The sequence below is a fragment of the Salvelinus namaycush genome, chromosome 18, assembly GCF_016432855.1.
Source record: "Salvelinus namaycush isolate Seneca chromosome 18, SaNama_1.0, whole genome shotgun sequence".
NCBI classification, from domain to species: domain Eukaryota; kingdom Metazoa; phylum Chordata; class Actinopteri; order Salmoniformes; family Salmonidae; genus Salvelinus; species Salvelinus namaycush.
The window spans coordinates 40,591,327-40,604,765 of NC_052324.1; the positions used below are offsets into that span (position 1 = coordinate 40,591,327).

Below are 13,439 nucleotides of genomic sequence, written 5' to 3' on the forward strand. Positions count from 1 at the left end.
CCCCAGGCTGTAAATGAGAATATGTTCTCAGTCAACCTACCTGGTAAAATAAGGGTTCAATTAAAATAGAAATGTGGCTTATCCAAAACTTAATTGTTTGATGTTTTTACAACTAAGAAATCATATAAAATAGTATTTGTCACTCCTGCTCCCTTCCTCCTGCGCTTGATGTCGCCGGTCCTGGCAACTATGTTACATACACCTGTTCCCCATCGTTACACCTGGCATCATTTTCTCCTTGATTACTCCCCATTTATTTAGCCCTCAGTTGTCATCAGTCATTAGGTGGTATTGTTTTCTCTCACATAACAACCGTGAAAGGCTTACTAATGAGCCCTTAATCAATAATGCAGAGTTTTTTAAAAAGTTAGAAAAATATGCTTAATAAACTAAAGGAAAAATAGTAACACAATAACAAAGCTATATACAGGGGGTACCGGTACAGAGTCAATGTGCGGGGGTACAGGTTAGTCAAGGTAATTAAGGTAATATGTACATGTAGGTAGAGTTATTAAAGTGACTATGCATAGATAATAAACAGAGAGTAGCAGCAGCGCGTGTGAATGAATGTGTGTGTGTGTTGCGTCAATATGCATGTGTGTGTGTGTGTGTTGGAGTGTCAGTGTAGTGTGTGTGGGTAGAGTCCAGTGAGTGTACATCAAGCCTGTGCAAGAGAGGCAGTGCAAAGCAATAAGAATAAGATAAGGTTGTCAATGCAAACAGTCCGTGTAGCCATGTGATTCATTGTTCAGCAGTCTTATGGCTTTGGGTTAGAAGCTGTTAAGGAGCCTTTTGGTCCCAGACTTGGTATGCTCAACAAGCAGTTGCCATACCAAGCAGTGATGCAGCCAGTCAAGATGCTCTCAATGGCGCAGCTGTATAACTTAAGGATCTGAGAGCCCATGCCAAATCTTTTCAGCCTCCTGATGGGGAATAGACGTTGTTGTGCCCTCCTCACAACTGTGTTGATGTGTTTGGAACGTGATAGGTCCTTAATGATGTGGACACCAAGAAACTTGACCCGCTCCACTACAGCCCTTGGAGGGCACTACAGCCCTTGGAGGGCACTATGGTAATGAACGCTGAGCTGTAGTCAATGAACAGCATCCTCAGGTAGTTGCTCCTTTTGTCCAGGTGGGAAAGGGCAGTGGAGTGCAATAGAGATTGCGTTATCTGTGGATCTGTTGGGGCGGTATGCAAATTGGAGTGGGTCCAAGGTTTCTGGGATGATGGGATGATGGTGTTGATGTGAGCCATGACCAGCCTTTCAAAGATTTTTCATGGCTACAGATGTGAGTGCTACAGGGCAGTAGTCATTTAGGCAGGTTACCTTGGCGTTCTTGGGCACAGGGGTTTTGGTAGTCTGCTTGAAACATGTAGTTATTACAGACTGGGTCAGGGATAGTTTGAAAATGTCAGTGAAGATACTTGCCAGCTGGTCAGAGCATGCTCTGAGTACGCATCCTGGTAATCCATCTGGCCACGCAGCCTTGTGAATGTTAAACTCTTTAAAGGTCTTACTCACATCGACTATGGAGAGCGTGAGCACACAGTCGTCGAGAACAGCTGGTGCTCTCGTGCATGGTTCAGTGTTGCTTGCCTCGAACATAGAAGGCATTTAGCTCGCCTGGTAGGCTTGCATCACTGGCCAGCTCGTGGCTGGGTTTCCCTTTGTAATCCGTTAAAGTTTGCAAGCCTTGCCACATCCAAGAGCTGGTTTATTTCCGCTTTGCCTGTTTGATGTATCATCGTAGGGTGAAGCGGAATTTGTTATAAGCGCCGGATTAGTGTCCCTTGAAAGCGGCAGCTCTAGCCTTTAGCTCAGTACGGATATTGGCTGTAATCCATGGCTTCTGGTTGGGATATGTACGTATGGTCACTGTAGGGACGACGTCGTCGATTCACTTATTAAGAAGCCGGTGACTGAGGTGGTATAGTCCTCAATGCCATCGGATGAATCTCAAAACATTTTCCAATCTGTGCTAGCGAAACAGTCCTGTAGCTTAGCATCCGCTTTATCGGACCACTTCTGTATTGAGCGAGAAACCGGTACTTCCTGTTGGAGTTTTTGCTTGTAAGCAGTAACCAGGAGGATAGAGTAATGGTCAGATTTGCCAAATGGAGGGCGAGGGAGAGCTTTGTGTGGAGTAAAGGTTATCTAGAGTTTTTTCTTTCTAGTTGTACATGTGACATGTTGGTAGAAAATAGGCAAAACAGATTTCAGTTGTCCTGCATTGAAGTCCCCGACCACTAGGCGTGCCGCCTCTGGATGATCATTTTCTTGTTTGCTTATGGCCTTATACAGCTCGTTGAGTGTGGTCCTAGTGCCAGCATCGGTTTGTGGTGGTAGATAGACAGGTACAAAGAATACATAGTATGGTCTAAAGCTTATCATGAGGTACTCTAACTCAGGCAAGCAAAACCTCCACCTCCGATCTTACTGGAGGCTGCTGTTTTGTCTTTCCGATCCACCGAAAAACCAGCTAACTGTATATTATCTATGTCCTTGATCAGCCACGACTCTGTGAAACATAGGACTTTACTCAATCGATATTATTCAATCACTTCAACAGAATCTGGATGAACCGTAAGCATGTAGATTTGAAAAAAACCCACTGAAATAAGCTGCAACGCCAAATACGTTAATTTCTAAGTTATATCAAGGGTTAATTGAATTTCTACATGATAACTCAGAACCTATAAGGAAGGAATAGGAAATCGATCTCAAAGAAGAAATTGATCAGAACTATTGGTCACAGATATGTGAAAATGTTAATATTTTCTCCATCAACCTTAGATATAAATGATTCAAATTCAAGGTAATTCATAGGACTTACTACATTCCTGCCAGAATATATGTAATGCACCCAGAAATGTCACATCTCTGTGTAACATGCACCCCTCCCCCCACACACACACAATAAAAGGAACCCTATTGCATATGCTGTGGTCCTGTGAACAAAATGACACCATTTTGGGGTAATGTCTGTGCCATCATACCATTGTGTTTTATATTCATCCATCTCCACAACTGTCTGTTTGGAAGTGTAAATGTTGGTGATCAATATCATGTCATTTGTAAGCTAGCTTTAATTGCGGCAACATTTTTTTTTATAGCTGTCAATTGGAAAGCATCATTACTCACCGTCAATAAGGAACTGGAGGGCTGATCTATGTAGTTACATTCCATTAGCTCTGAGTTTTATAAAATTAAGCAAAAAAAAAAGCGTTTGATAAAATCTGGTAAACCTTACATTGACCATCTTGAGGAGTGTGATATTTCCCAAAGGACATAATTGTGTTTGCATTTGAAAGATTAGAAACACCTGCTCTTTCCATGACAGACTGACCAGGTGAATCCAGGTAAAAGCTATAATCCCTTATTGATGTGACTTGTTCAGTCCACTTCAATCAGTGTAGATGAAGGGGAGGAGACAGGTTAAAGAAGGAGTTTTATGCCTTGAGACAATTGAGACATGGATTGTGTGTGTGTGTGCCATTCAGAGGGTGAATAGGCAAGACAAAACATTTAAGTGCCTTTGAACAGGGCATGGTAGTAAGTGCCAGGCGCACCGTTTTGTGTGTGTCAAAAACTGCAACGCTGCTGGGTTTTTCACGCTCAACAGCTTTCCGTGTGTATCAACATTGGTCCACCCCCCAAAGAACATCCAGCCAACTTTCCTATGCTTCCTGGCTGATGTTTTGGTCACTTTTGAATGCTGGCGGTGCTTTCACTCTAGTGGTAACATGAGACGGAGTCTACAACCCACACAAGTGGCTCAGGTAGTGCAGCTCATCCAGGATGGCACATCAATGCGAGCTGTGGCAAGAAGGTTTGCTGTGTCTGTCAGCGTAGTGTCCAGAGCATGGAGGCTACCAGGAGACAGGCCAGTACATCAGGAGACGTGGAGGAGGCCGTAGGATGGCAACAACCCAGCAGCAGGACCGCTACCTCCGCCTTTGTGCAAGGAGGAGCACTGCCAGAGCCCTGAAAAATGACCTCCGGCAGGCCACAAATGTGCATGTGTCTGCTCAAACGATCAGAAACAGACTCCATGAGGGTGGTATGAGGGCCCGACGTCCACAGGTGGGGGTTGTGCTTACAGCCCAACACCGTGCAGGACGTTTGGCATTTGCCAGAGAACACCAAGATTGGCAAATTCGCCACTGGCGCCCTGTGCTCTTCACAGATGAAAGCAGGTTCACACTGAGCACATGACCACATGTGACAGACGTGACAGAGTCTGGAGACGCCGTGGAGAACGTTCTGCTGCCTGCAACATCCTCCAGCATGACCGGTTTGGCGGTGGGTCAGTCATGGTGTGGGGTGGCATTTCTTTGTGGGGCCGCACAGCCCTCCATGTGCTCGCCAGAGGTAGCCTGACTACCATTAGGTACCGAGATGAGATCCTCAGACCCCTTGTGAGACCATATGCTGACACATGCACATTTGTGGCCTGCTGGAGGTCATTTTGCAGGCCTCTGGCAGTGCTCCTCCTTGCACAAAGGCGGAGGTAGCGGTCCTGCTGCTGGGTTGTTGCCCTCCTACGGCCTCCTCCACGTCTCCTGATGTACTGGCCTGTCTCCTGGAGGCGCCTCCATGCTCTGGACACTACGCTGACAGACACAGCAAACCTTCTTGCCACAGCTCGCATTGATGTGCCATCCTGGATGAGCTGCACTATCTGAGCGAGCCACTTGTGTGGGTTGTAGACTCCGTCTCATGCTACCACTAGAGTGAAAGCACCGCCAGCATTCAAAAGTGACCAAAACATCAGCCAGGAAGCATAGGAACTGAGAAGTGGTCTGTGGTCACCACCTGCAGAACCACTCCTTTATTGGGGGTTTCTTGCTAATTGCCTATAATTTCCACCTTTTGTCTATTCCATTTGCACAACAGCATGTGAAATTTATTGTCAATCAGTGTTGCTTCCTAAGTGGACAGTTTGATTTCACAGAAGTGTGATTGACTTGGAGTTACATTGTGTTGTTTAAGTGTTCCCTTTATTTTTTTGAGCAGTGTATATATATTTATTAAGAAAATGGTTAATTGACCACAAAATCAGTATTTTGAAATTGTCATCTCAGTCTCCAGACTTGAACCTCATTGAAAACATGTGGTTTGAACTGAAGAGGACACGTCCTTAAACGCAGATGAAGAACATCACAGATCTGGAAATATTATCTATGGAGGAACGGTCTAAGATCTCTCATGATGTGTTCTCCAATCTCATAAAACATTTTAGAAGTGCCGTTATTCTCGCAAGGTGAAGTATTGAAAGGTATTGAACAGGGTGCCAATAATTTAATGAACTGTACATACACACGTTAAAGATGCTGTGTGTTTCTGTCTATGATCCGGTCCCAGTATAATGTGGCAGTCATGTTCAGCTATCATTTTCATCATAGGTGTCTATGACCTGTAATTTGTAAATTCTGTATTACCTCTTTTGAGAATGTTTGCCTTTGTCTTTAACTCGTCAGCAAGTTTATTCTGGTGCATGTCCTTCAGGATATTAATTGTAACACCCAGAGCCCCATTCTCTCTGTATTTGTTCACCATCAGCTCCACGGTATTCTCCCTGCTTGTGTCGCGATCCAACTCGCTTCTACTGATGGGCTCATAGCCACGCCTCTGGTGCTTGATCAGGAGCCACTGGAATCTCTTCATCTCGCCACTCGTCACCTCATCCAGAGTGTTAACCAACACCTGCTCCATCGTTGATGATCACTGCCATGGACAAAAGAATCAGACACCTATATCATCAACTCCCTTTTCATCTGCTGTAAAATAATAATGATCACTGCTGTACTAACAGCCTGAGTAAGGGCTTGGTTGAAAGAGTGAAACTTTATCATGTACCATTGACACCATGTGAATTTGGGAGGTAGGTAGTCCAATGACTGTCAATGCATCTGTCTGTAATAGGGGAAACTCAGGTCTAGAAAGCGCAACAGAAGGTAGGCTACAATAAATCAGGTTTAATACAATACGAGTTGTAACAAGGGAACAACAAGCCACATCGGAACATTTAGCTGAAATGTGTGCCCTCTGCTGGCAGAAATCAACAACGCACTGAGGTGCGGAAGGCTACACAAAATATGCAGCAGTGGTACTCTGACGCGTTGCTCTATTGCGCTCTGGACACCGCATCTAAGCGATGGTTTTTGATGACAGCAGTGCAATGAGGAATACAAATTAAATCAAGCAATTAGTCCGACCGATAAGTTGTGAAGACGGCCATGTTGGCGTGGTAGTAGGATTGGCCTATGCTTCAGGAACAGCCCGGCATTACAACATCAACTTTTTCCTCTAAGTTAGCAGGCTATGTTAATTATAGTCCATAAAATATGAGTTAGACTAGATATCAGTCCTTATACCGTTATTTAAAGCTAGAATCCTAGGAAGGTGTATCATTTTGTTATCTGCATCTTACGGGACCATAGTTGTTGTGGATGTCTGGTGACAAACGTAAATGTGTATTTTAACCCAATAAATGGGTGAAATGAAGAAGTTTAAGCTGCCTATCAATCATTGTTATTGCAACCAGTGGACAGCCAGTGAACAATGTACTCTTGCCAACAGCTGCATAGTACGGATCCCAGCCTTTGGAATAAACGTTTGAGGGAGTTCCTCTCTTCTAAACTCCTCCGTGGTATTGTGAACAAGTTTGGACCGCAATCTTTTATATATTTATATATAATATTTAATGTTATTCGTGCTGATATATATATATATATACTTTTTATCCATATGCCTAACTGACACATGTTGAAACTTGCACACTTTTGATAAACTTAAAGGGGCAATCTGTAGTTTCTGCGTTCAATGGCGTATTATATGTATATATAAACCCATTGATTCTTGAAGAATATAAATTATAAATGTTTCATGAGCTTAGTTCAACTGTCGTAGCCCATCAGAACCCAAAATATAAGCTTGTTTTACTCCAATGTTTGTAAACATTGTACATGTAAACAACCACTGTATAGCCTCAAAAAACATCTTTAAAACTACAATTTTGATATTGTGGATGGTCAGTCCTTGCATCCAAGGATGCCTTGGCAAAGTGGGTGGGGTTATATCATTCCTGTTTGGCCCTGTCCGGGGGTATCATCGGATGGGGCCACAGTCTCCTGACCCCTCCTGTCTCAGCCTCTAGTATTTATGCTGCATTAGTTTATGTGTCGGGGGGCTAGGGTCAGTTTGTTATATCTGGAGAACTTCTGTCTTATCCGGTGTCCTGTGTGAATTTAAGTATGCTCTCTCTAATTCTCTCTTTCTCTCTTTCTTTCTCTCTCTCGGAGGACCTGAGCCATAGGACCATGCCTCAGGACTACCTGACATGATGACTCCTTGCTGTCCCCAGTCCACCTGGCCGTGCTGCTGCTCCAGTTTCAACTGTTCTGCCTGCGGCTATGGAACCCTGACCTGTTCACCGGACGTGCTACCTGTCCCAGACCTGCTGTTTTCTACTCTCTAGAGACCGCAGGAGCGGTAGAGATACTCGGCTATGAAAAGCCAACAGACATTTACTCCTGAGGTGCTGCACCCTCGACAACTACTGTGATTATTATTATTTGACCATGCTGGTCATTTATGAACATTTGAACATCTTGGCCATGTTCTGTTATAATCTCCACCCGGCACAGCCAGAAGAGGACTGGCCACCCCTCATAGCCTGGTTCCTCTCGGGGTTTCTTCCTAGGTTTTGGCCTTTCTAGGGAGTTTTTCCTAGCCACCGTGCTTCTACACCTGCTTTGCGGGGTTTTAGGCTGGGTTTCTGTACAGCACTTTGCGATATCAGCTGATGTACGAAGGGCTATATAAATACATTTGATTTGATTTGATCCATAGTTCTGTCTATGAATTTTAGTGTTTACATTTCTCCAGGCCCATCCTGTCACGCCCTGACCTAGAGATCCTTTTTATTCTCTATTTTGGTTAGGTCAGGGTGGGAAAATCTATGTGTTCTATTTCTTTGTTGGCCGGTTATGGTTCCCAATCAGAGGCAGCTGTCTATCGTTGTCTCTGATTGGGGATCATACTTAGGCAGCCTGTTTTCCACCTGAGTTTGTGGGTGTATAAAATTGGTGTATAAAATTGAGCACACAGACATGTAATCGCCATAGACAAACATTGGCAGTAGAATGGCCTTACTGAAGAGCTCAGTGACTTTCAACGTGGCACCGTTGTAGGATACCACCTTTCCAACAAGTCACAGTTCATCAAATTTCTGCCCTGCTAGAGCTGCCCGGTCAACTGTAAGTGGTGTTATTGTGAAGTGGACACAAGCTCACAGAACAGGTCCGCTGAGTGCTGAAGAGCGTAGCACGTAAAAATCATATGTCCTCGGTTGCACATTTTTGTCCAAAAATGATGCTGAAAAATAGAATCCTGACTAGAACCCCAAAAATGTATCATATTACTCCAGTGCTAGCCTCTCTACACTGGCTTCCTGTTAAGGCAAGGGCTGATTTCAAGGTTTTACTGTTAACCTACAAAGCATTACATGGGCTTGCTCCTACCTATCTCTCCGATTTGGTCCTGCCGTACATAACTAAACGTACGCTACGGTCACAAGACGCAGGCCTCCTTACTGTCCCTAGAATTTCTAAGCAAACAGCTGGAGGCAGGGCTTTCTCCTATAGAGCTCCATTTTTGTGGAATGGTCTGCCTAACCATGTGAGAGAAGCAGACTCGGTCTTGACCTTTAAGTCTTTACTGAAGACACATCTCTTCAGTAGGTCCTACGATTGAGTGTAGTCTGGCCCAGGGGTGCGAATGTGAACGGCAAGGCACTGGAGCGACGAACTGCTTTGCTGTCTCTGCCTGGCCGGCTCCCCTCTCTCCACAGGGATTCTCTGCCTCTGACGGGGGGGCTGAGTCACTGGCTTACTAGTGCTCATCAATGCCGTCCCTAGGAGGGTTGAGTCACAGACGTGATCTTCCTGCCCGGTTTTGCTCCCCCTTGGGCTCGTGCAGTGGAGGAGATCTTGGTGGGCTATACTCTGCCTTGTCTCAGGGTAGTAAGTTGGTGGTCTGTTGATACCTCTCCAGTGGTGTGGGTGCTGTGCTTTAGCAAAGTGGGTGGGGTTATATCCTGCCTGGTTGGCCCTGTCCGGCGGTATCGTCAGACGGGGCAACATTGTCCTCCGACCCACCCCTGTCTCAGTCTCCAGTATCTATGCTGCAATAGTTTATGTGCTGGGGGGCGGGGGTCAGTCTGTTATATCTGGTGTAATTCTCCTGTCTTATCTGGTGTCCTGTGTGAATGTAAATATGCTCCCTCTAATTCTGTCTCTCTCCCTCCACTCCCGGAGGACCTGAGCCCTAGGATCTTGCCTCAGGAATACCTGGCCTGATGACTAGAGCGTAATCCTTCATTGTCTCAAAATCATCCTGGCATCTTGGAAACTAAGCCGAGGTGGTTTTAAAACCACACCAGAGGTAGATAACCAGGAGATGAACCCAAAGTGGCATGGGAGGGGTGGAACCAGCCATGAATAAGCATGTTTAGTGTCAGCTACATTTACTCCTGAGGTACTGACCTGTTGCACCCTCTACAACCACTGTGATTATTATTTGACCCTGCTTGTCATCTATGAACGTTTGAACATCTTGGAAGAAAAATCTGGCCTTAAATGTCCATGTACTCTTATAATCTCCACCCAGCACAGCCAGAAGAGGACTGGCCACCCCTCAGAGCCTGGTTCCTCTCTAGGTTTCTTCCTAGCTTCCTGCCTTTCTAGCATTGCTTGCTGTTTGGAGTTTTATGGTGGGTTTCTGTTTAGCACCTTTGTGACATCTGAGATTTATAAATACATTTGATTGATTGGTTGATTAAGATATTGTTGAGGAATTGCACTTACAAACTATCTTATGAACTTCTTTTTTTTTTTCTTAAGACGCTTCTTAATTTTCTTGCTTAAGAAGTGTTTTGTGAATCTGGGCCAAGGTCTTGTCTCGGTGTCAGATACATTTCTACTCGGTCTCGACTAGGTCTCGGACCAGTGGAGTAAAAAAAATAAACTCTATATTATCAGCTTCCATTAAGTCAGCACATAAAACTGCTTCGTCCAGGCAAAATATATACACTCATTTGTTGAAACATAAATATCTTAACACCCTTATCTATTATAGACATGTTTGCACAATGGCGAACCTATAGGCCTCCAGTATGTGACAGGTTGGTGATTCTGTAAAGGACAGCAATCGCAACACCAGCCAGCGCACTCGTGTAGGAGAGTGCTGTGGTGGAAAGTAAATATTAGTTGAATACTATACTGTTTAATTAGACTTACTATGCTGTTTAACTTAGAGAATTTCCCATTGTTATATGTTAGTATTTTGCTGATATAGGCTTGTGTTGTGTGGGTACGACTGCAGTAAGTGACTTCCTGTTTTCACAATCTACAGGAACTTAGATGTGTGGAAATATGTAGGAAGGAACAGACACCGGTGGCAACGTCAGCTATGTTAATCTGCACAGACAAGCTAAATGTAGGAGAGTGCACTTTTTGTAAAAAAACACAAAGGGACAATTTATTTTCAGTGGGCTTTGCGTATACTCACTTCTTAATCCCTACTGATGCGTATCAAAGTAGTGTAGTGGAGGTATAGGACTTATCCCGAGTGGGGCAGCAGTCTAAGACACTGCATCTCAGTGCTAGAGGCGTCACTACAGACACTCTGGTTCGATTCCAGGCTGTATCACAACCGGCATTGATTGGGTGTACTATAGGGCGGCACACAATTGGCACAGCGTCGTCCGGGTTTGCCCGGTGTAGGCCGTCATTGTAAATAAGAATTTGTTTTTAACTGACTTGCCTAGTTAAATAAATGTTGTTTTTTTAATTAAAAAAAAATATATGATGTAGTACAATAGAGAAATCATGCACAAAGTAGCCTTTACAATCACAAGGCATGTGAAATATATTGACACACACAGCCTAGTTTCAGTGGAATATCATCTGCAGGCCGCAAGAGTGTGCAGTTCTCAACTGGTTTTGGCATGGAGCAGCTCACAGAAGAATGACATTGGTAGCCGGTATGGAAGGAAAGACCTTTCAACTGATGATATCTACCATTAAATGCTAACTAAGACAACAATGGGTATGCAAACCAGGTATTGAAAAAGTATAGTCCAAAGTGTTGGTTAGTAGGCTATTTGTGATGCGCAATTGTCATCATGCACTGTTTGCATCAGGGGCGTAGACATGGACGGGCCTGGGTGGACAGAGGCCCACCCACTGGGGAGCCAGAACCTGACAGACCCACCCAATCAGATTGAGGTGTGGACTTATACCAACATTTAAAAAATATATATACAGTATATTAAGAAAAGGTGTGATTTTGAGTGAAAATCAGAAGAATCTATAGGGAAACAGGATTTTCCCCACAGGGAGCCTTTCCTTCGCTGGGAGGGCCTTTTGGGAACTTTTTGACAAAATTAGAGTATACCCACATCTCCAGACACCACTGGATAGGGCTGATGGAAAGACAGCAGTCACACACAGCATGATGTTAAATCACCACTACACCACTGGATAGGGCCGATGGAAAGACAGCAGTCACACACAGCATGATGTTAAATCACCACTACACTACTGGATAGGGCCGATGGAAAGACAGCCATTACACACAGCATGATGTTAAAGGATAAGCAGTCCATAAACTCGGACATAATAAGCCAGTATGTCCCAATCATAAGAATACAAAAATACATCCATTAAGCATTTCACAATCAAAATGTACAACTATAACTTCCCATTTCATGTTTAGCACACAAAGTAACTCATTACCTAAAGTTTAAAGTGGAACTGTCAACGTGTTAACTACTTTGCAGATATGAAACAAACAGACTTTCATAATATCAGTCAAAAATATACAATTCCCAGTTTATTCTACAAAACCAACTTTATAAGAGGTTTTAGAAATGGGTTCTATTTGACTCAGCGTTCCATGACGTACACTAAGGCATTGTTGGCAGAATACATGGATGCAGTTCAATGCATGATTCATATAATTCACCAATAAATTTCTTGGTAGTCCACAAAATATTGCTATCAGGTTGTAAATCCCAGCTGGCCTGGTACATCGTTTGCTGCCTCCATTCTGGATGCACTGTTTCAGTTCCAATGACTCAATATTTTGGACAAAAACGGACAAATGTAAATAAGGGAATATCAATACAATCAAACTAGCAAAGACAATGATCACAAGTCAGTCATAAGGTGGCTAATAGAATAGCGTATCTATTTATGTAGCAAGCTAAAAACACTGAGCCTGACGTTCGCTAGCTAACTAGCTGCTAGGAGGATGCCAAGCCATTGGATGAGTGGGTGAGTTACTGACTTTTCCCCCTCATATCATTTTTCGGTGGCTACACACAGATAGAGAGGCAGGTGTCATGTGGTTAGCTAACAAGAACTTGTACGACTGTTATCCAATTAGCCAGAATTAATTTGCTAAGAGATATGCTATCTACTCCGATTTCAGAGTACTCTCATCTGAGTGTGCCAGAGCGCAGAATAAATGATGCATTTATGAAGGCGCAACTCCTCACTAAATAAGACCGGTGTCAGTAAACGTAGGCAAAAAAAGTAATAGTTAGTCAAGAACGCTCTAGATAACAAATTAGCAACAACATCCTCTTTAATAAGACCTGCTGCAGCCGCTGCAAACTAGCCTACAACAAAAGCTACCTAGCTAGCTAGACCCTTGGGAAAACTACTGCTCGCTATTGCGCAGTGACCTGTTGGCCTTCAAGAAGGCAGAAGTTTCCATATGTTTTTGTAAAAACGGGCCCACCCATTAAGTCAAAATGTGATTGGTTGATTCCACTGTCACTCCAAAATGTTGTCATAATACAGTTGAATGGCAGATGCCTTCATCTAGCTTCTGATGGCCTAGCCAATGGCTGACTTAGCTAGCTATATCTATCTCCCCAGAGACCAGCAAAGACAAATCCTGGTTGGATCTTTTTTGCTCTTCAGTGTTTACCCTTTACTTCCCAACCAAAACTGAAAAGATTAAATCAGAACATAATTATATAATAATTATTATTTTATAAATCCTTAGCCCTTCTCTGAAGGCGTAGAAGGCCCATTGTTCCCCACTGTGTTTGGGTTAGTAATAATTTGTAGAGTGGCTCTATTTTCCCCCAGAATGCATTTTTTCACTATTTTGAATGTCTAAAGAATCCATATGTCGTTCTGAAATATGAACACAGAAATACTGGACATTTTGAACTCTTATAGTGGTGATTTTACAAAATTATGGTCATGAATTGGACTCACATTTTTCTAGTCTTGGTCTTGACTCGGTCTCGGACCCCTTGTCCCCTCCCGCTCTTGACTCAGACTCGATTATCTCCGGTCTTGGTCTTGAATTGGTCTCACTTTAGGTGATCTCCAACACAACACTGTTAGTTAGT

General features: G+C 43.7%; 1 protein-coding gene across 1 annotated transcript in view; it reads right to left on the minus strand.

Annotated features, from left to right (window-relative positions):
• The window catches only part of LOC120062817 (neurofilament medium polypeptide-like), a 28,347-nt gene that overhangs the window by 7,230 nt on the left and 7,678 nt on the right, over positions 1-13,439 (minus strand). The window contains exon 2 of the mRNA XM_039012891.1: positions 5,446-5,731. Within this exon, the coding sequence (XP_038868819.1) occupies positions 5,446-5,719 (274 nt within the window). The 5' untranslated portion in view covers positions 5,720-5,731. The remainder of the gene's footprint in view (positions 1-5,445; positions 5,732-13,439) is intronic.